Raw genomic sequence first — 22,963 nt, 5'->3', positions numbered from 1 at the left:
GAGAGAGAGAGAGAGAGAGAGAGAGAGAGAGAGAGAGAGAGAGAGAGAGAGGAGGAGAAGAGAGAGGGAGAGGGGGAGAAAGGACAAGCCGCGATCGCTTCAATAATGCTCCACGTGAAGGGACTATCGAGGGGACCGGCGGATTGAACAGGGCGGGTGCAACGTCTGAATAGAGTCGAGAGATCGGCGCTGAATCTGAAAGCTCGCCGAGCAGCTGTTTCCGCGACCTATTTAAACGCCGGAGAAAAATTCCTATCGCCGGAATGCGTTTCGTGGCGCGGCCGGAGAGACGCGCGAGGAGAGACGACGAGATTTTACGAGAAATTCTCTTGTACAGTTAATCGACCGGCTGATGGGGGGAGCGCGAACCTAGCAGCCGACTGTTCCGATCGCGTCGTACAACGTCGTCCACCATCACCACCACCACCACCTTTTCTTCATCATTCGCGCGCTAATGGTTTTAACCGGTACTGTTAATTGATCGCCCCCTCCGTGCCCCGTCATATCTCGTTAATTGCGAATCGTATCTGGCCGCGAACGAACATGGAGATCGGGAAATCAAAAGAGTTGGCTCAATTTTTACGCTGTGGGTGCTCGACGGGGAGGGGGATGGGGAAGTTGCCAATTTTTTTCAGGGAAGAAGATTTACACAGGAAGTCTGGGAAAATTTCTCGCTCAATCGACAGGTCCGACAAATGTTTACGAAGGAGTCTTGCGGCTCCTTCCGCCACGAATTCCTCGATTCGCATTGCCGTCATAGACTCGGGCGGGAAAAGCTCGCGTAAGCTTGCCAGCGAAACGTGAAACAAACCACCGATACTTCCTGCGGTTCGACGAACCGAACGAATTTTCGATGGCAGAGCGAAGTCGATGGAGGTGGCGATGCAGGTTTTCGGGCCGCGTTTCCGGAACGGGGCACGCGGATCTCTAAAATTAGAGGCGTTACGAAAAATGCCTGTCGGCGCGACGTCGAGCCGCGCGCGCGGCGATCTCAGGGACGCGCTTTATATATTGGCGTATACGCGTAACTATTATCAGCGTCGCTTATCTAATACCTGAAGCGCGCCGCCTCGCGGCCGTAGCGTATTATCGCGGAGTGGAAAAAGAAAAGTAGAAGATAACGAGGAGGAAAAGGGCGACGAGGTTGAGGGGAGCGAGTCGCGCGGGAAACCGTGAAAATCGCCGTTGGCGAGCGTGACTCATCGCTCGATTATTTTTGTCATAAAGTCTGAAAATACAATCCGAAGGGCTGCGGCCGACATATACGTGAGAGTCAGGCCTGGGAGAGAGCCTTGAGCCCCTGCCAAAAATGAAGAAAACACACTCGGGCAAGCTCGACGCTACTCGAGGGTGCTCCACTTTGTTAGTATATTTAATGACAACGCGCGAAACGAAACGAAATTGTGGATGGAAGCTGCTGATCGAGAACGCGCACGAGGAGCCCCGTTTTCTCAGTCACCAAATCGAGCGCCGCTCTTTTGCGCGAGAGGATCATGTTTACGTCTCTTTTCCTTCCTCCTTTTACCCTCCCAGAATAGCAGCGGGTTACACTTCGACAACTGGTATAAATGGCTTATCATTGACGATTGAGACCCGCATCAATTGTGCAACAGACACAGATTCGCTACGACAGCAAATTCTTTTCGTATCAAGGAAGAACTGTAACCCGAGATTCATTTTATGCTCGCAGACGACTTAACGACGAAAGAGAGGACTCGATATATACACACATAGAGAATATTGCAGTAAAAATTACAATGCAATTTTAGTACTCTGGGAATAGATTGATGAAAATGATGAAAATTATAATAAGACATAGTAAAAGTGACTATGAATATAGTAAAAATTATCATGTTTATAGTCATTTTTACTATGTTTTATTAGAATTTTTGTAATAGTGTTACTCCCGGATTACTAAAATTGTATTGCAATTTTTTACTACAATATCCTCTCCGTAGAATTTCATACTAAAAATTACTTTAGAACTTTGTCCCATAGTATAATAGATCAACATTCTGCAGTAATTCAATCCGTTCATTTCATATATGCTACTCATATTTTAAGAACTGAAGTGTACTATTAAAACATTCGCTATGTTTTTAGCGAAATCTGCTATATTTCTAACAAAATTTGGTATGACCTTTTTTTTAACTCTCTTTTATCGACAAAAGGACTTTTAAAAGTGATTTCTAGCCAATCAGAAAGACTATAAGTTTTTAGAGCACTTCCAGAGGTACTTTCATCGATAAAAGAAAGTTCAAAATAAGGATCTGTGTTTTTTAGTAAGATATACCTTAGTGACAATTTATTCTTACTAAAAATATAATAGAATTGGAAAGAATTTATATGAAAATAAACTAAAATACACTTTATATTATACTATAATGACTATGTAACTGTATGACTGTAGTATATATATAAACGCGACGTTATTATTAGCGTTACTGTACATCACGTCATTACTACGACGTGTTACGCGAACGGCTACGAGTATTTACGCGTGGTTGATACCAAAATTGCCCTAATATCTGATAAGATTGCCGCTATCAGTAGAAACCGATAAGAGCCGAGTATATCATTTCTATCCGCGATGACTACGCCAAATAAATATTTCTCCTCAACCGTGCATGACACATTATTGCTCCCAGTTTTTAATATTGACACGTTTTCTCTCTTATGACCGTTCCCATTAACGTCGATCGAGCCTTAATTTGAATTAAAATTCTAATCAGACAAAGAATTAAATTCAAATTACGGTTTAATTCACGTTGATGAAAGACGCGCATTATAGAGAGCAACGGAGACTTAACGTTCTCCAAACTTCCGCGAGTCTATTTCAATGTGAAAAAATATATTTTCATTTTGAGTTGTGTCGAAATTCACGCGATTTCTTCGCGACACATTTTTTCCGCATGAAATTCGCGCGACATAAGATAAGTGTACACAATTACCGATTACTTTTCATTATTTATCTCCAGGTCTAACCTAGAGATGGAGCGACCAAGTCCGCCGGGCCCAAAAATGCCCGCGAGCCACGAGATGGCGCAAAAACGTAAAAAGGGGAAAAAAGGCAAGAGAGAAGAAGAAAACATGTGAAAGCAAGAAAATCCGTACGGTGATAACACACTCACTCACCTTTTTCTGCTGTTTCTCCCAGGCGGGGTCCAAGAGACCCTCCCTCTCCCATTCCTCCTCCGGTGCCATGTATCCGTCCCCGTAGGCTTCCATGTCGTTCATCCTCTCGCTCGTGTGCGTGTCTCACGTTCCTTTAAACGCCAAAGCGTATGTCACACAACGTTACGCTCGCCCGTTGCAACGGGAAGGAATTCAGAGTGAGTAAAACAGAGGGAGAAAGAGAGAGAGGGCCGCGGCGGACGTTTCTCGGAGCGGACGGGAGGAATGCTCGATCGAGATCGATACGTGTCTCCTCGGCGTACGTTCGGTTCGGTGACAGCGACGCGTGTACTGGGTAGTGCAGGGGAGAGGGGGTGCGATAAAGGGGGAGATAGAGAGGGAGAAAGAGAAGGCACAAGGGAAAAATGACGAAATCAAGGGGCGATCACGGTAGCTAAGGGCTGGAGATTAACCGAGGGGAAATTGAAAGCGAAAGAGAAGTGTATAACGTGTGAGAGAGAGAGAGAGAGAGAGAGAGAGAGAGAGATCAGTAGAGGGAGAAAGAGAGAGAGAGAAGTGCCTGCGAGATCAACGTGGAAACGTACCCGCTAAGCCCAGAAAACGTTCGGTTCGTGTCGTTCTTTCTCTCGCGCTGACCCCTCTGCCACGAGTCTGACATATACGATTTGCTCGCCGGTGCACAACTCCCCCTCCTCCCGCAACCCGCCCGTGCTTCATCCCTCCTTTCCCAATTCTCGTACTCGCCAGAAGAGGAGGGGAGCGAGACCCCTCCCACCGATTCCCTTTTAAATTCTCTCTATCACCCTCTATCTCCCTCTTTCTATCTCTGTATGTCTCTCTATCTCTCTCTCTCCTCTCTCTCTTCTCTCTCTAGTTGGCGAGTGACGCTCCGAAAAATTCTTTCAGCGATAACGCGTTTTGTAAACGCTAATGGCGCACGCGAATATCCTGAAGTACGATAACGCGCAAATTGCAAAACTGCCGTTGATAGGCAACGGTAGTGTCGCGTTTACCGTATTGACAAGAGCAGCTCTTACTGCTCCTGCTACGCGACGTCGGCGTCGGCGTCGGCGTCGGCACCGGTTACGTTATTTCGTAACACAGCGCGCTTTCGGGGTAAGTTGCGGGGACGCGCGCGAGATAATCGCGTTTCGTCACGGATCGCTACGTACGCAGCCGCCGTCGCCGTCGCCGCCGCCGCCGCCGGGCTCATCGGCCGAAACTAACCTCCGTCTTTCCTCCTTCTCTCCCTCGCACGCGAGTACGCCGATCCGCAGCTCTCGGAGCACGCAGGGGCGACGAAAATAGCGTCGAAGACGAGCGCCGCGGCACCTCATTCACCCACACACGCGGCTAAAATAGGACCGCCGGTCCGCGCGAAATTCCCGAATCGACCGGGGCGACGCCATTCCCGCGAGACCGCCACGGCACAAATGTTTATGTAGAGCGGAATGCGTCTGCGCGTCCCACATGCCTAGCCTCCTCTAGCCGCGCCGCGCTGTACTTTCTGCACTCGCGATGAAACAAGTGCAACACTCGCCTGATGGAAGGTGGAGAGAGTTTAGCAGTAAAGTGCAGACGATGCAGATGATGCCAGAGGGCGCAGATTTACAATGCTCTTAGACCGGCCGCTTATTACAAAATATTTACGTTGTGTAGAAGGAGAAAGGAAAATATTGGAAACTGCGGGAAGCTGCAGCTTATATATGAAGCAAATAAAACCAATGTAAAAACACAAAGTTTGATCATTCGTCTGTATATATGCTTAAAATTTATATATACCGACAATATACAGAAATATATTATGCGTATAAAAGGTCGTGAACATAATAAACCAACGCACAAAATAAAAATGCGTTAATAGATGAAGATTTTGCTACTTTCTTTAAAACAAAAATGCCATCATACAATTCCAAACACTTGGCGCATAAAGGTATATTACGAGTTGTATCAATTCTTACATAAAATTAAATTATTCCAAATGTCACTCTTGTAAATAAAAAAACAACTTCCATTTCATGAATAATTCTCATAAATGTTACTAGAAGATATATATATATAAATCGTAATATATATATATTTTATTATATTTACACGATACTCTCTTGCAACGTATACAAGCCTTGCATTCTGAGATGTTTCTAGCAGTACACATTATTCTCCTTCTAACAAAAAAAAACCAAAAGTCAATTTGAATAAATCACGACTGACTGCTAACCAACGATCAAGGCAGTTGGTCTGGAGGGAACTACCTAATAATTCTGTACAAAGTAACAATCGCAAACCACTGTTTTCTGATTCAATGATAAGATATAAAAAAAGCACTTATATGCCTAATCGACTGAAGACATCTGCTTTCTTCACGTGCGTGACCGTCGCCACTTTGCTGAAAGTCACTTGTTTAGGTGTAGTCGAACCCAATCGCGCTTTGGCTGGTATCGAGACAAGTCGTTCTGATGCTGCAACAAATAGAGAATATTCTAATGTTATCCAGATGTCGAGTATTATGCCCAGCTAATATACAAGTACAGAGTTGGTGGTTTACACGTAGTTATTTAAGAACGATCTAACTCACAAAATCATAATTTTTGGGTTTTTGTTTACTAATAGATAGTCCATACATTTTTCTATATAAAACAGACAATATCCAAACATTATGCCCAAAATCAATTAAAAATCAGTTTTTATTTTGAACAACACGTGCACACATGCAACGTTTAAATTTGCGTACATACCTAACTTGCCAGGTGCCATTGTAATTTTAGTGATCCTCTTTTCGCTCGAAATAGTATCGGATGATAGTATTGGTTTCCTTTCTACCTTAAGTATACGTTTCGTGTTGTTCAGGACGATTTTTTTGCCGACTTCGTGATCAGCGTGCATTGTGCCCGTAGTTTTCGTCGCGATCCTCTTCGTCGTGATGATCGTCGTACGCGCATCTGGACTTCGATTCTTCAGGATACCGGGAGCAACGCTAACGCTATTACTCGAGCCATTCTTTAATATGCCCGCAGTACTCGTGCAGTCCTTCTTGGAGTCTATCTCGCCGAGGCGTCTGAACACACTGACCGATCTCTTGAACACGTCCTTGTTATTGATACCGGTGATATTGAAAGTGGGCGACGTGTCAGCCAAGTTGGTCGTACTTGTGACGGAACTGTCGCCCAATCTGTCGAACACTGTGCGTTTCTGTTCCACGGGCTTTTTGATTATCTGTTGAGTTTTCATGCTCGGAGTCTTCGAGACAGCAACCTTGTATTCGACGCAGTCGTCCTCATCATTATCACTTGTCGACGCCTTCATCTTTTTTTTCTCCGTTATGCTCCAGTCCTCCTCATTGCTTTCATAAATCTCATCGGAGACCAGTTTTCTCTTAATAGGCAGCTGCTTCTTTTGGCTAATATACTCGACATTGGTAAGCACATTTGATGAAGAAGTTGGTTTCTTTATGGTTATGATTTTCTTGGTTGCTGCAGATAGAGGTTTGATTACTTTCTTCGCAGACTCAGGTTTAACGGTAGCTGGTAGAACTGCTGTCTTTTTAACCACTTCCTTTGCCACTTTCTTCATCACAGGTTGCGCTGAGATCTTTGAAGCAGAAGGTATATCTTCAGAATCAACCAGAAATCTCTCGCATGTTGTCTCTTCGACCACTTTCTTGGCATATCTCAAGATAGCAATCATATCACCCATTAACATAATACCCATGTCTTTGAGACTAGATTTATCCAAATCTGGTAGCATATCTGGTTTAATACGATTGTTGGAGAACACCAGAGCATGTTTTGTGGCTAAATCTTGAGGGAAGCCAGCGCCTTTGAAAAACTTCACCCAATATGCTGTAATTGATATAATTTATGAAGTGAATTATTATTGGTTTACTGGTACTTATTTACTTATTATTACTGGTACTTATTACTTGAAATTGATGTATTTGTGAGCAACACAATTATTATAACCTAACATATATTTATAAAGTTTTTCACACACTCACCTGATAAGGATGCAGCCATTTCTGAAGTTGAAATATGCAATAACGAGTCTTATGAATTTTTGCCTCGTATATTTCCCCAGTAAATTAATACAGAAGACAAACTTCAAGAATACGTCCTTACTACCTCCCTACGCATACTGAGTTGTTCCGGCTAGTTTTCAAATTAGAAATGTAGATTGCCCTTCAAAGCAAGAAATAAATAAATTTACGAAAAATTCGCTTACAAAATCGCCACGATCGCGCTACCTTCTAAATCGTTCCCCGATAGATCTTGTATAACATATCAAAAGAAATTATTAATAAACAAGAGAATACTACTGTTAAAATTCCACCATACCTAATATGTATACATACACAACGTGTATGATACACAAGTGAGCTTCCAATGGCTACACAAGTTCATACACTCGCAAATAAACACTTACCAAACGCTATACGTAGACGAGAGTGCTAACGGAGAATTCCCGACGTCCAACGTCTGATTTATGATGCATCGAAAATGGAGAATTAAAGCCGGATTCATAATCAATTCTTATTTCAAGGCCATCTTAATTCTTAAGATGCGAATACGGCTTTGTGATTGGTTTATGACATCTTAAGATAGTACTTAAGATGATCTCCGCGTCCTGTGTGCAGAAGCCATTATGCAGGATTCACACCGCGTCTGATTTCGACGTACGACGTCCGATATCCAATAGGAGAACAGCTTTCTAATAGAGAAATCAATTCTCCATTGGAAAGCTAATCTTTTATTGGATATCGACGTCGTACGTCGGACGCGGTGTGAATCCTGCATTACAACGCGAAAGTATTCAAAGCGAACGCAGCCTATGGGTGCTTTCCAATTGCTTAACACACTTTGCACACACATACGCAACCAGTTTATTGATCACATATTATCTAAAATATCTTGTAAGATAATATGCAACCAATAAATTGGTTTTGTATAACACAGTTTACACAAATGGAAAGCACCTTATAAATACCGGCTTTTTAAACCATAATACACAAATACTTAGATGGGACGTGTTCTTTCCGAAAATGAACCGGAAGTAGCGACGCTAATATACCGGGTGCAAATGTCGCATGAAGAATAATTCGCACGCGATAATTCGTCATATCCGCTCTCGCTTGAACTTTTCTTCAACCAGAAGTAAGAAAAATGTAAATTTTCTATCCATGTGGGAATCGTGATAACGTCGTGTTGACTTTCTGTCGACATCAGTCGTTCAATGACTCACATATTGCTCACGTCACTCTTATAGGGAGGTTACCCACGCGAGCCGCATCCGGTATCGGCCATTTTCCTTCTCTACGTCGTCGCGTAGTGGTTACGTGCACGTTTAGGATCTTGATTGAGTGTTCGAATTGCCCTATTTAGAACGCTTGCCGTCTGTACGTTTATAGCCTCTCATAAATAGCTCACTCTCTTTGCATATCTCGATCTCGAGTACTTTTTTCTCATATACATCTCCTTTTGTCTGCGAGCAGCGCGAACTTGTTTGTGGTGTGCTAATGCGTGGCGTTTCAGAGAGCTCTTCGACTTGTGCAATGGCGGAGGATTTGGATGTCGAGGCAATGCTGGAAGCGCCGTACAAGAAGGGGGTAAGCCTTGTTTTTCTACTATTTTATTTCGATCTCTCACTATTTTTGTCTCCTTTCTCTATATATATCTCTCTCTCTCATGTTCTACTTTCTCGTCATCACTTTCGTCTTGCTCTCACGCCCGTGAATTGCGATCTCAATGCGCGAGGCGTGCCGCCTTTTCTTTTTTAACTTACGCACTCGTCGCCGCGTACGAGAGAAAGAGAACCCACCATTTCTCCCACTTCCCTCTCTCATTAACCATCACTCTTTCTCTCTATCTCTCTCTCTATCTCTCTTTATCTTTTTTGGTGTGTGCATATAGATAGTTATATGTATACATATATGTAGAACAAAGTACGCCCTTGTTTCTGATGTACCAACCATTGATCAACACCTCCGTTTTCTGTACTTATAGATGGTACGTAACATGTACCCTCGCGCTCGTAGGATGTGCGCCAGCGAGTTCCTAGAATGCACTTGAAAGACGAGGTATTAAGAACAGCCATCATCTAACATCATTCTCTACTTATTTCTCATTATTTTGTTCTCTCGCTCTTTCTTTACTTCTGTCTAGCCAATATATTTTCACGTTTCTTTCATTTTTTTTATAATTTGACCATATAAAGAGGCGTAATGTCTTATAATGATGTAGATAATGATGTAGCTGTTGTGTTGGTACATACTCAAGCGGAACCAGTTCTCAGTGACATCATGACAATTCGTGTGAAACTATGTGCTGTTTACCACATATCATAATATTGGTATCTTTAGCCAGCAAACTCAGGGTCCTTATATAAGAATCTGTGAATGTATGTGTGTATGTATCTGAACATGAATATTTACAACTGAAAATTTATCAAAAATGCAGATTGAAGAATTTTTAGAACCCAGGAACTATAAATTTTTATATTGACTATGATTTTTGGAGACAGGTGAATTCGAGGATCTCAAGATTCATGAATTTGTACGTTACAGATTCAAGCATCTGGAAAGACCTTGATTCGAGTGTGTGTATGTATGTGTGTATGTGTGGACTTATATTACACATATTTAGGTGAAAGTCGCTATATGAGATTTGTTTACTGAATAAGCCAAACATTTTTAAGGTTCTTTATCATGAAATGAAAATGCTTCTGACATTAATGGCGTAACGCTATTGTTTCAAAGAAAACAAAAACGCGTTATCTTATCTGTTATATGTTATATAAAGAAACAGGGTACTCTTCATATCTGATATCAACTCTGATAATGCTCTGTTTTGTACCCTCCATCTTTTCCCTCTCTTCAAGGATAAATCTCTTTTTGAGGAAACTAATATCTACAAGATGTATTTGTAATTGTAGACACTTTCTCTCTTTTTCTCTCTCTCTTTCCCCTAATCCTCTCTTTCGTGATAGCCAAAGATATAACCTTTGTGCTGTTCAATCTTTTTTTTTTTTTAATCACCAGCGTTACTTTGATATGTGATTACTGCATAATGTAACAACACTTGTGTATGCTATAATGTTAAAGAGTTTCAAATAGAGTTTGCCGATATAGTTTTACCGCAATTTGTAAACTAGAAATTTGTTATTTTTACTTATTTCCATATTTTCAATTTCCATTCTTGTTGTCTGTTTAAGCAGTCTTCTTGATTTATAATCGTAAAGAAGTAATTTCCTTACTGCAAAGCTATAAGACACATTGCCTAACAGCAATTACTGTTGTTAAATGGTCAGAATGCTGCAGTCCTCTGGTACAGTTGCAATATCTCTAGGATGTTTCTCGAAAATGTTTTACTTGTAATGGTTCACGAGCGAGTTCATTTTACGAAATATTCACACTCTGTTTACTGTATTTTGTGCAACTTGTAATGATAGCAATTTGCCTTCTAGGTAATGCCATCGATCAGGTATCACAACACTTAATTGCGGTGCGATAGAAGACACGTCAGGCTTGCGATCAATTCTCACGTTGTCTTTAGATTATTATTCTTCATTAAATCCGACATCGTTGAGATGTTTACAAAATGCCTATCCAGCCTTGTCGAAGCAACTATCTAATCGCTGCAAAAAAATATATATTGTTACATTATTAAATTATATTATTACATTATTTATAAAAATATATATTGTAAGATTCATGGCTGCATGAAATTGGATAGGGACTTTGTAAGCATTCTCTCTTACGTTTCAACTTTGCAAATGACCACGTGAAAATATGGTAAACTGACAACCGAGCTGGAGTGGAAGACTGATAAGTGGAAGATCTACACAAGAAAATGTTTCAGGAACCTGCTTTTGTTTTCCATAACGATAATCCGCTTATCATTTTAGTAATATTCTAACACGATTTAACTGAGCGGCTCTTTATGCCTGAACTCCAAAAAAAAAAAGATACGCTATTACTTCGTTATATCGTATAATACGAGCATCCCAGCTTACACTTCAATACGATGCACGCGTTGCAGCGAGAACGAAAGAGTTAATCGGAAGAAACATTTTCTGAACTCGGCCAAACCGCGATTGCGAGTTTGCGCGAGTCTTTGCAGGCGTTCACGGTCGTCTCTACCCCCGTCTCTACCGGGAGGAAAAAAAGAAGGTGGTTTAAAACGATCCCTAATATAATTAACATACATACATACTCCCCCCGTGTAATCAGTAAGTGCGCGCGCGGGCAATCGTAGGCTAGCGATTAGGGTTGCTCACGTCTCTCGCGTTTACACCTTTGAAATCGTGCTGTCTTTGATGAGGGCTCTCTTTTGCAGAAGAAAAAGGATGTGTGGTTGGCCATTGGTAGTTTAAAGACCAAGGCATGCTCAACCCAAGATTGCAATGATTTCCTAAAACCCGATAAAACGATTGGTAAGTCTGAGCCAGGTGCATGCGACCGTGTCGCATCGCTATGCTCGCCCCGTCTCTCTCTCTCTCTCTTCTCTCTCTCTCTTTCTCTGTCACACACGCTCTCTCTCACGCTCGCTCTCTCTTTTCTTCTTGTACCTTCGCCTCTTCCCCCTCAGCGCTCTCAGACCCATAGAGTCCTGGAAAGAAAACGAAAGTAAAAGAGAAAGAGCACGAGAATTGACGCCGACGTCTGTGTCTCTGTCCCAGCATCAAAAGCATTGCTCTTCCGCAGCAAAGGGAAGGTTGCTACCGTAGAAGTACTGACGGACGGATAAAAATAAAAGAAGAGATACCGTCTACCGTTCCTAATTCATTGTCGGATTTGATATTCATAATAAAAAGAGAAACAGAAAAAGATATATATATACGTATACATACATATATATATTTATCTATATATATATATTTTGTATAGCGAATAATTGCCATTACGAAATTTACTAACGTTCTACGATTTGCTTTTTGTCCCCTTGTTCGCGCGTCCCCGCCACATCGGCTGGCTGGCATGGCATTCAACTGTTTGCTGTTCGTAGGAGCAGGACTCTTCGTCCAAAGACAAGTCCTCCAAGGAGAATGGGTCTAGCCGCAAATCATCAGGGTGAGTAAGGAAATCTTTTTTCACTTTATTATTTGTTACACTGAGAATACGCAGAGCAGTTCACGAGATTCGAATTGCACGTCCTTCGTGTTAAGACTAAGCGAAATTAGGCGACTCTCGTATATCACTTGTGTCAAAACTGTTACTCTAATCTGGGAGGCTTGCTAAGAAAGATCGGCACGCAACCGTTCATTTCGCTCTCACCTGTCGCGTTCGTTGCAATTTTCACTTGGATTACTTTCGAAACAAACAGCTCATGTCGATATCATCATTATGGCATTGAATGTTAGCAATAAAGGGGCAACTGATAATTGTGATAAGGTCTAACAAAGTTTTTATACGGCGATTAAAACGAAGAAACACTTGGATTTTGCAATTAATGAAATTTAAACAACGTGTCAGTGTATCTTTCGATATCGTACCATCAGTTTTAAATTCGAACGAAAATAAAGAGAAACGGTCTTATTGCTATATTTTTTTTGCAATATACACGTCCGAGACGTTACATATTTGTAATTTTTGCGCCATAAATGAAGCAACGTTAATCGCCTAATAGACCCATCTGAAGTTTTATTCTCTTTGTTATAGACCCCATACAATTAGTGTAAATGCTGGTTATTTTGATAATTCCAAAGGTTAAACCAGAAAATGGTAAGTATATAGGAAGAATATCTGTACTACAGATTCCTCTTATAAATCGAATCGTGTTTCCTCAAATAGCTCCAGATCTGATCGTATAACGATGTAAAGTTGCGAAATTGCACTCGCCTCAGGTTGCTGCCTAATCACCGAGTCTTGAGAAACTCGGTGTTAGACAATACCAATTTAGAAGTAACGCAACTTTGACTCATGGCTAAATTAAGCGTTGTGATATCGAGAATGCACTTTCCAGGGTTTCTCATATCATTTTTAAGCCTCTCTGTCGAAACATTCAGATCATGAGAATAATACTTTAATTCGATATAAATTCATTTAATATGAATTTTTTTTAATAGCAATCAGATAACGAAGAAGCATTCTTTGCTGATAGCGCTTTTAAAAAAAGTCTTTGTCAAATATATAAAATAATGTTCTCACATGTCTACTTTATGTATGTGCACTCCACGATAATGAGATAATTTTGCAATTGTCATAAATATTAATGCAGTTATCAAGATCAAAATTATTCGACACATTTGCACATCATTTCATAATTTTTTCTTTATTAATTTACTTGCAGGATGTGTTGTTTCAGACTTATCTCCAATTCTCTCCGAACACTTCCGAACCTTACTTCTCTTTTTAATTGAATTTCTGTTCTTTTGTAGGAAAAGCAAGCATCGCTCTCGTTCCCGTTCACGATCGCGTGATCGCCGAGACAAAGATCGGCGGGATCGCGATAGAGACAGAGACAGGGACCGCGACAGAGACAGAGATCGCGATCGTGACCGTGATCGTCGTCGTAGATCGCGATCGCGAGACAGGCGGGACCGAGACAGGGATCGGGACAATGATCGAGACAGGGATAGGCGAGACAGAGATCGAGACAGGGATAGAAGAAGGAAGAGATCGCTCACACCGCTGACCCTTCCTAGAGCCCGACCACCGTTCGGTAAAGGTCACAGCCCGCTTGGAATGTAAGTTTATATTTACAAGATTTCTTACTATTACTTTTATTATTGATGACATGTAATTAAACACGCCTCTCTAATTGCACTGCGTCGTATAATTCCTGATTATAGAAAACGACTCAAATGAGAAAAGTCAAAATAGAAATTATATTTCAAGAATCAAATGTATGCAAAACATATTTTCTTATTTCTTTGCGTCTGTATTGGCTTATCTTGAAATGCATAATTGACTAGACCCAATCATGGAATTGCAAATCTATGAATTGGGGGATATATTTATGCTAGATCAAGTTGAATATTAAATTTCTCTTGTATTGTTACTATCACATGTAGTAACTACAACATGGGTTAATGTTCCACAATAGCACAGCACTGCAGCAAATTTACAAGTCGACATTTCTCTTGTTTTTCAGTGTCACGTCTTTATTTTGACAATTATTGTAAATAATTATTTTGTGCATTTCTAGAAATGATGAGCTAACACCAGAAGAACGGGATGCCCGCACCGTATTTTGTATGCAACTAAGTCAACGGATCCGTGCACGCGATTTGGAAGAATTCTTCTCCAGCGTCGGCAAAGTGCAGGATGTCAGACTTATCACTTGTAATAAGACACGGAGATTTAAAGGAATCGCTTACGTCGAGTTTAAGGATCCGGAAAGTGTCACACTAGTAAGTATATGTCGATATTGTTTTAATTATTATGTAATTAAAGAACGAGGACTGTTGAATAGCGTTTCGCAAAATCATGATTCTCTGAACTTTAAAACCATGATATTCTAGCATGTTTAACGAAATCTAATAAAAGGATAAAAAACAGATAACTAAAGATATTTTTTTAACGTCCCTTTGCAGGCACTTGGTTTATCTGGTCAGAAGCTCCTTGGAGTTCCCATCGTGGTACAACACACACAAGCCGAGAAAAATCGCATGGGTAACTCAATGCCAAATCTTATGCCGAAAGGCCAAACTGGACCTATGAGACTGTATGTAGGGTCTCTACATTTTAACATCACGGAGGATATGCTACGTGGAATTTTCGAGCCTTTCGGAAAAATTGATAACATTCAGTTAATCATGGATCCGGAAACTGGACGAAGCAAAGGCTACGGTTTTCTAACAGTAAGTTTTTGTAATATTATCGTATAATTAAATCGCTCAATACCTTGCGATTTATGCGTATCAATGTCTGAAATCTTTTCACTTTTACAAGAAACAATCTTCATTGTTTTCAGTTCAGAAACGCAGACGACGCAAAGAAAGCTTTGGAACAATTAAATGGATTCGAGCTTGCTGGTAGACCTATGAAAGTTGGAAATGTAACGGAACGTACTGATTTGATTCAAGGACCATCTCTTCTTGATACAGATGAACTGGATCGTAGTGGGATCGATCTCGGCGCAACCGGAAGGTATATGAGATATAGTGAACGAAAAAGAAAATAATTAATACAATATATGAAAAGGAACTTCGCAATTCAAACTTGGCGTAATATTGTTCTTGCAGATTACAATTGATGTTCAAATTGGCAGAAGGCACCGGTCTGGAAATACCACCAGCAGCAGCAAATGCTTTAAACATGGCACCAGTTATGACAGCACCGCAACCGCCACCTCAGGCTGCACCTCCCATCGCAACGCAATGCTTTATGTTATCCAATATGTTCGATCCACAGAAGTAAGTCGGTCTTTCTTGTATTGAACGAGCTCTCGCGATTAATTGCATATCAGTAGACCTAGTGTCACGTATCACTACACTCACTAGGGGGATAACGTATATGCTAGAGCAAAATGTTATTGAAATAACAATGCGTATGCGAACACAGTCGCATGCGAATTATCGGTAACAGGACATGTTTTTATTGCAGGAATTATTCGAATAATTTTATATTCTCTAACTCTCTCTATTCGAGAGTAATTCTATATTCTCTAACTCTCTCTATTCGAGAATAATTCTATATCCTCTAACTCTCTCTAGAAAAATATATTTTTACGAATTAATTAACTTTGTGAGACTTGTTCAAGATCATAATTGAATTTCTTGTTTCCAGTGAGACGAATCCCAACTGGGCGAAAGAAATCCGTGACGACGTGATTGAAGAGTGCAACAAGCATGGTGGCGTGTTGCATGTATACGTGGATCAAGCGTCACCACAAGGCAACGTATACGTGAAGTGTCCTTCGATCGCAACAGCCGTAGCGGCAGTGAACTCGTTACACGGCCGGTGGTTCGCAGGTCGCGTAATAACCGCTGCGTATGTACCAGTAGTGAATTATCATTCGCTATTCCCGGATGCGATGACCGCGCTACAACTGCTGGTGCCAAGCGCGCCGCGAAGAGGCATGTGATGATCCCAAGCGAATGAGCAACAATCTTAATCTGCTAGCGTGTAAATCCTTGCATAGTATTGAGTTTCTGTCTGAATTTCACTGTTTTGTTATTTTTGAGGGATCTTTTTATTTTAAATTTGTTTATAAGGCGGAGAGGAGAGTCTGAGCAACGGATTTCGCACTTGAAGGTAGTTACTTGTGTTATTTGTTGCAATAAATTCACATAAGTGGAATATCATAAAAGCAATATGTCCGATCTCTCAGCATTTCTCACAGCACAATCACCAAACATAAAATAACATTTGGTATTCGAAATTCGCTCGCGATAATCGAAGATATTCAGTTTTTTCAAAACTTTATATCTTATTGCTCTAATGCATAAGTATTCATTAAAAATCTTACGTCATTTTGTGTATTTAGAAATTATTTCATGATTTTTATTTAAATTTCTTCTGGCTACTTTTAACAAGTATATTATTATGTTGAATTTTTTTTTGTTAGTGTAACATTATATATTTTTGTCATATGCAATTATAAAACCATAAAAATTGTGAAGAAAATTCTATGTCAATGAAATGTATTTCTAATGATTTTTTTTTATATCAAAAAATCTGCAAAACTACCTGAAATGACAAAAATTCTATGAAGATACGAACATTAAATTACAAAGTTTTCATGTTAGGACATGCTAATTGATATTATTGGTGAATTCAATTTTCATTATTATAATAAGATACATGTGTACGCGTTCTTTTGTTTCAACGTAAGAATAATAGAACATTTTTTACTTAATTAAAAAGATATTTATTGGCGATGCAACATTTCGTCTCACATATGTCAACGTATTGTATTTTTGCGATCGAAATAGAATATGTCATAAATAGTAAAGTATTCAGTCGATCGTTTCTCACGGTAGTGAGATATACATACATAGAACGAATGATGAAACAAAGTGAAAGACCTTAATCCTCTCACTCTTAATTCATACACTAAATTATTAATTAAAACATATATAAGAACAAAATTAACAATTTTAATTGTTCATGAATTTAATAAAATATTAAATTATTCATGAACTTAATAATTACAAATGATATTTTTGTATAATTTATAGATGTTATAACTTAATAAAAGCAAATAAATTTCATATTTATATATGAAATATGTGTATAAGGCAGATTCATATGCTTTTAATATATAGTAATAATATGTAGTAAAATGCGTTCTACTTAAGATTGAGAACAATTAGTGGTGAACATTAGTGCAACAAAAACATTAAAAATTGAACGATTATAATTTAATCAATTTGTTTGGAAGTTATCAATAAGTTATCATGTATTTCAATTGGGGAGGAAAGGATTAAGGGTATGGCTATAATAGGGCTATAATAGTGGCGAGAATTACTTTAGAACACACATTAGATTGGTTACATTTATACGAAGAAGAAAGAAGGAACGTGTGATAGAAAAGGAGGTCTGCAAGTATTAAAAAATCTCTTTCAAACAATTGTTCTATAGATTCATGATACTTATATCGGGATAATTTAGAGCAATGTCACATTAGAATAAGACATGATTACAAGTTAAACAATGCTATTGATCAAAATGTTTAAAATAGATCTTACTATGAAATCTTAATCTTCAATCGATAAAATTCCATTTTAGCATTTCTAGCATCAAAATGTTCACTGATTATCATGTCGAAAATAATGGACCAAATGAATTAATCCCATTTTTGGAGCTGTAAGTGAATTTCGTATTGTTGAAATGCTCCTAAAAGTTAATCAAATTAATACAAACTAGATTTAACTTATTTGAATGATAAAATAATTGTGTAGGCGATTTATATAAGAGAATCTCCTTGTGTGCTTGCATTCGTCATTGATAATATATCGTATTGACGAATAGTCATATTAAATTTTGAACTACATAGAAAAATCGAAACACGGATTTTCTCTTGAATTAATAATGCGATTATTCATCTGATACATATGACTAAACGACTTGATTGAATAGATTTTTTATGTCTTTGAAAATTCGCTTTCAGATAGCTATGGAAAATGCCCACTTTCTACACATTCACTATAGAACGTAAAATTTAAGTATACGAAAATTCTGATCTTTAGCTTAAATAAACAATAGCATAGAAAGATTTTAGCAATGTAGAAAGTTCACGATAAAAAAAATTAGCGATTTTTCGTGACTTGCAGACCTCTATGACCTAGAAGGAGCAAAAGAAAGAGACAATTAATCTGTATATAAGTTTTTTGTAAATTAACTTTTAACTAGCTGTAAACGTAACGTTACTTTGGTAGGTTTACTTCGCTGTATCTTCGTATTACCGAAATATGAATGTATACTTTGATGATTATAAATCAGATTAATGTAACATGTACGTGTAAAGTGGTCTGTTCTTGAGAAATTTTATATTTCTCAAGATTAGGGAGTGATATCACTCCTCGTGAATTACTTCTTATCCTAAGACAGAATTCTAATATTCATTTTCAACGACGTGCCAGTTGTGAGTCGATATTTTTTTAATTTATTAAATTATACATTATACAATTTTCTATCCACAAGATTCCAGTCTCTTAAGCTTGATGATACAGCAAATAAAAAATCAATTTAGTGGTAAAAGAAAATTAGATTAGTGGTAAAAGAAAATTACGTAAAAATAAAAATACTACATTTTCATATTGACATGATAATTGGAGATCTGAATCGGGATATGGTGCAACCTGTGCAATGAAACGAGAATCACTGCATCACGTGGCCTGTTCGATGATTCAGATATTTATCAGTCCTTAAATTTTAAATCCGCGCACAAGGAAATGTGATCACTGGGAAATACTACGGATGGTAAACCCGTGTGAAGAGTGATCTCCTCTTTGCTGGGCATTGGAATCACCTGTTCCACCTCCAACTTGTCTCTCTCGTAGAATATGTAATCGAGACAAGCGGAAAATTCCGGTGTGTAATTCGTGTACTCTGGCGTGCCGCAAGCGCTGGACATCTGAAGATCCTGTGTCAAGGATACATTCTCTACTACTTCCTCGGCGTCTAAAATATAGAACAGGCGATAATTTTATACCACTTCGCGAAATATAATTATACATATTCTGATTATACTATGTCGCATATAAGGTAGCGAGTAAAATTTTTGGAAAAGAAAACCAAGATTTTTCACAAGTCGGTAAAGATGACGAGAGATTAACTCACTACTTCTCCAGTCTTCGCAGCTTTCCGGGACGTAATTCTCGGTGAACAGCCGATATATGCTGCGTTCCGGTACGCTATTGAAGTCTCCACTAAGTAACACGCTCACGTTACACCCGGGATTCTGTTGACACAATGGAATACATTTGTAATCGTAATATTAATAATGATTCATAAAAATGTTGAAATAAATAGTTTTCCGGATATAACATTAATTTCTGTTAAAATACCCTGCGAGCATAAGTAATATTAATTTTTTTGCGGAAAGAAACGCTTACCTCTTCCCGCACTGTGTTCGCCACTTCGTGCATGTATGTAATTGCATAGTATCCTTGTAACAAACGTATGTGACACGCGTCGGGTCGAAAGTATAAATGCGTGTTGCCAACGACCAGGATTTCAGACGGATTATCTTTCGATCGTAACGTCATTACCTGAATCACAATTAAGTTAAATTCAGTCTTCTCGATTATCAAGTATCAATAACGCAGATAAATCATGCGTACCGCACCTGAATAGTTGTGTTTCTATTCAAGAATCTCTCCTTCATTTTCTCGTTTTCGATTTTGGTCCAGACTGCATTAAATCTGGGAGAATCTACATTGTGACTCATTACACTGGATTCAACTTTTAATATTTCGAATCTCTCATTATTAAAAAACATAGCGAGTCCCTCACTTATCTCGTTCTTCGTAACGTACACGCCGTCATAGTTCAACATGGATAGAGACGGTAACAAGTCGTATTCGTATATTTTACGATCTACTTCTTGCAGGCAAATTATGTCACTATTGAATCCTGCAACAATTGTTTTAATAAATCAAGATGGTAAAAGATCAGTTTTGACTTTTAACTGGCTAACGATAACTGATAAGCATTAATGACGAGTGTCAAATGTCTTTTATTCACTATAGAATCCGTCACGTTTGATAAAACGATTTGAAGCGGCTGATAAATTTTGCTTGACATATACCTATAATTTCTTTGAGTATCAACTGTTTTCTGTAGTTTATGTCTAACGCGTACTCCGGGCAGTATGGAAACAACACATCCTTGGAATAATCAGAATCGGTGTATGCGTCCGCTAATATATTATAAGACATTATTCTGAAACTGAATTGATTTTTTCGCTTAAGTACTTTACATACTGAGACACAGATTTTATATATTATATATATATATATATATATAGGCTGCTTGAATTTAAATGTGTGAATTTACTGCTTATGTAGGTAGATTAGATCAAGCTAAACAAAAAAGTCCTATTTTGTTTAGTACATTCCTCTACTCTGATTAAATCTATAAGCACGCGACGATCGCGTCGCTATCGCAATTCATTTGTCGCACAGCTTGCAATTACTCACTAGTCATCTTTAATTAATAATTCAGAATTTTATATTGTTGCAAATAACAAAACTTGTGTTTAGTTAGATCTAAACTACCTGCGGACATATATTCAGATACCCTGTATATATAAATAATTTTGCACTTCTACCATACAAGCATATATATCTTGCACAAATGTCATACCTTTTGCCCGATAATTTGTGCTTCGTGAATTCGTGCCGAATTTCGAACGGACACGGACCTGGGCCGGCCTCTACGGTGTTCTTCGATTGTACTTCGACGATACAACCTGAGTCAGACTCATTTCGCGGAATGCAGCTGATCTTCAAGTTACAGCCGATATCTGACACGCTAGGTATATACAGATATTCTTCGCTCACTTGTATCCACAAATTTGGGTTATTGTTAACAGCGTTGTTCCTGTACCAGTTGAATATCGACCGCCTCTTATCAGTGTATAGTGATTCGAATTTAGTTGGATAAATTGGAAAGCCCACCAGCATGCTCGTAGGCAATGCGATACTGGAGATATGAGGTACGTTTCGCTTCACTATGTATGTATTCTCCAAGATAATTAGCTTAAGTTCTGCGGAGTCTTGCAATAAGCTCTCGCAGGATATATTACCATCTACCTGCACATCATCTTTGAGAAGCATTATCTTTCCAGAATTTACATTGTCAAGTGATAACATGGATATCTCACAAGCAGCATTCTTCTTTTTCTTCCTTTTTACCTAGAAAAAACATAATCAATTGTTTCTTACAATTCATTCATACTCAATATTTTTCTTGTTTAACATTTTGATAAATATTCAAGGATAAAACTAATGAAAACATTCCTTAACAAAAGACTTAACAGTGTCTTTAATACTGTTAAGAGATTTAACAGTGTCTTCCTTACCTTTTCGTTAATAAATTTACAGACATTTGTATTGATCCTAGTGAGGAAATTATTGACACTCTCTGTAGCTTGCCTGGAGAAGTTGAACTGACGATCTACTTTTACAGTTTTATCCATATAGCGGAACGAGATGTCAAACATATCGTTGCCCTTCTCATAGCGAAGAAATGCCTCGTTCATTTTCAACTTGTACTTCGGTTGCGTGTGCGCGCTACGAAAGAACGAAATTCGCGTGACGATTGACGAGAGCAAGTAGTTTCTTGGCGTCAGTAATTTAGCTGCAAACGTGCTTCGCATTATAACTGGTTACACCATTTATTGATCTGAAAATAAGTTTAAAAATATAGAATAGCTTAAAACAAAAATATATACTCTTTGTTGTAAAAATATGAATGCATTCTTAATATATTTACATAAACATAGGTGTTAAAGAAAATATGATTACACTTATGGTTACACTTACATAACCTCACGTCGTGTTGCAGAAACGGACAAAATCCACTTTTCCTATTAAAACAAATAAAATTATTTTCTTAATATTTTCAGAAAGACTCTCATTACTTACTGGCAATCAATATTTAACTGTTCTGCTATTCGATCAGAATGTCCACAGTTCAAATCCCTTACTCCAACAGGCAAATAAGAGGTATATATTACCATCTGATCAACTTTTTAATCAACTTAAATATTTCACTACTCAATTGTTCTATCACAATCTTAAATCCATTACTACTCGATTGGTCGTTATTGACAGTGGCGCTCGTAACGGAGACTTTAAAACTAATGCCCGTATTCATAGTCAGGCCTTATATTTAAGATTTCTTCAAATTCATCTTCAGATGCTCCATAGCCAATAAAATGATCCGTAAAGCATCTAAAAATGAATTTAAGGAAGCCTTATAGGCCGGTATTCATAGTCCGATCTTATATTTAAGATCATCTTAAATACTGTCTTAAGATATCATGAACCAATCACAGAGCCGTATTCGTATCTTAAGACCTTACTTAAGACGGTCTTGAAATAAGATTCGACTATGAATACCGGTCATAAGTCTCTATTAGCCAATCATAAAGCTTATAAGTACTTGTTTGACCAATAAACGTAGGCTGAATAATTCAGAGTGGGTTAACTCAGAGTCAAACATGCTATTAAATATAATGGCTCCTGCACACAGGACGCGGTAAGGGTGCCGTCCCATTGAGCACGGATCGGAACGACGGATCGGATTTCTTACTATAATGAGCGTTCCGTTCTCTAGTTCCGTTCCGTAAAAGTTTCCTCTACCAGTCCCATGTAGCAAAAACGGAACGGATTTCTAGTTATAAAATATATTTCACTCTTCAATTAAATATTTCAGAATATT

The 22,963-nt window shown here is 38.7% G+C and overlaps 4 protein-coding genes across 12 annotated transcripts in view; 1 reads left to right on the top strand and 3 right to left on the bottom strand.

Moving 5' to 3' along the window:
* The window catches only part of LOC116853797 (alpha-actinin, sarcomeric), a 24,286-nt gene extending 19,729 nt beyond the window's left edge, over positions 1 to 4,557 (bottom strand). For 3 of the 4 annotated variants that reach the window (XM_032835023.1, XM_032835020.1, XM_032835022.1), the window contains exons 1-2: positions 3,720 to 3,873; positions 3,136 to 3,266 (exon numbers count right to left, since the gene is read on the bottom strand). In XM_032835023.1, coding sequence (XP_032690914.1) covers positions 3,136 to 3,237 — 102 coding nt within the window. In that variant the 5' untranslated portion in view covers positions 3,238 to 3,266; positions 3,720 to 3,873. Of the gene's footprint in view, positions 1 to 3,135; positions 3,267 to 3,719; positions 3,874 to 4,362 lie in introns of those variants that run through there. The other variant, XM_032835021.1, reaches the window with a different exon arrangement.
* Positions 4,558 to 5,055: 498 nt separating this feature from the next.
* On the bottom strand, positions 5,056 to 7,704 carry LOC116853799 (uncharacterized protein C19orf47). 4 transcript variants are annotated; one of them, XM_032835028.1, is made up of 4 exons: positions 7,555 to 7,704; positions 7,130 to 7,310; positions 5,871 to 6,974; positions 5,056 to 5,594 (listed from the first exon to the last, which is right to left on the bottom strand). In XM_032835028.1, the coding sequence occupies exons 2-4, from the start codon at positions 7,146 to 7,148 to the stop codon at positions 5,461 to 5,463; spliced, it is 1,257 nt and encodes a 418-aa protein (XP_032690919.1). In that variant the 5' UTR covers positions 7,149 to 7,310; positions 7,555 to 7,704; the 3' UTR covers positions 5,056 to 5,460. The 4 variants fall into 4 exon arrangements, with proteins under 4 accessions (XP_032690919.1, XP_032690917.1, XP_032690918.1 ...); XM_032835026.1 differs by lacking the exon at positions 7,555 to 7,704 and adding an exon at positions 7,467 to 7,550; XM_032835027.1 differs by lacking the exon at positions 7,555 to 7,704 and adding an exon at positions 7,354 to 7,545 and having other exon boundaries at positions 7,130 to 7,280.
* A 669-nt stretch (positions 7,705 to 8,373) lies between these two features.
* Positions 8,374 to 18,524, top strand: LOC116852018 (RNA-binding protein 39). 3 transcript variants are annotated; one of them, XM_032831993.1, is made up of 9 exons: positions 8,374 to 8,524; positions 8,661 to 8,734; positions 12,132 to 12,196; positions 13,504 to 13,812; positions 14,274 to 14,478; positions 14,662 to 14,928; positions 15,042 to 15,217; positions 15,313 to 15,483; positions 15,857 to 16,154. In XM_032831993.1, exons 2-9 carry the CDS (start codon positions 8,681 to 8,683, stop codon positions 16,152 to 16,154), a joined length of 1,545 nt encoding a protein of 514 aa, XP_032687884.1. In that variant the 5' UTR covers positions 8,374 to 8,524; positions 8,661 to 8,680. The 3 variants fall into 3 exon arrangements, with proteins under 3 accessions (XP_032687884.1, XP_032687871.1, XP_032687878.1); XM_032831980.1 differs by having other exon boundaries at positions 8,398 to 8,524; positions 8,621 to 8,734; XM_032831987.1 differs by lacking the exon at positions 8,374 to 8,524 and having other exon boundaries at positions 8,645 to 8,734; positions 15,857 to 18,524.
* A 130-nt stretch (positions 18,525 to 18,654) lies between these two features.
* On the bottom strand, positions 18,655 to 22,326 carry LOC116852011 (2',5'-phosphodiesterase 12-like). Its single transcript, XM_032831970.1, has 9 exons — positions 22,165 to 22,326; positions 22,063 to 22,106; positions 21,600 to 21,922; positions 20,882 to 21,432; positions 20,325 to 20,464; positions 19,863 to 20,149; positions 19,630 to 19,785; positions 19,355 to 19,475; positions 18,655 to 19,195 (listed from the first exon to the last, which is right to left on the bottom strand). The coding sequence occupies exons 3-9, from the start codon at positions 21,894 to 21,896 to the stop codon at positions 18,933 to 18,935; spliced, it is 1,815 nt and encodes a 604-aa protein (XP_032687861.1). The 5' UTR covers positions 21,897 to 21,922; positions 22,063 to 22,106; positions 22,165 to 22,326; the 3' UTR covers positions 18,655 to 18,932.
* Between the last annotated feature and the right edge of the window lie 637 nt (positions 22,327 to 22,963).

The sequence above is a fragment of the Odontomachus brunneus genome, unplaced genomic scaffold (assembly GCF_010583005.1).
Source record: "Odontomachus brunneus isolate Ranch 3 - 2012 unplaced genomic scaffold, Obru_v1 Obru_scaffold_006, whole genome shotgun sequence".
Lineage (NCBI taxonomy): Eukaryota > Metazoa > Arthropoda > Insecta > Hymenoptera > Formicidae > Odontomachus > Odontomachus brunneus.
Note: the sequence above shows the minus strand (reverse complement) of the source record. Positions and strands in the feature narration are given on the sequence as shown.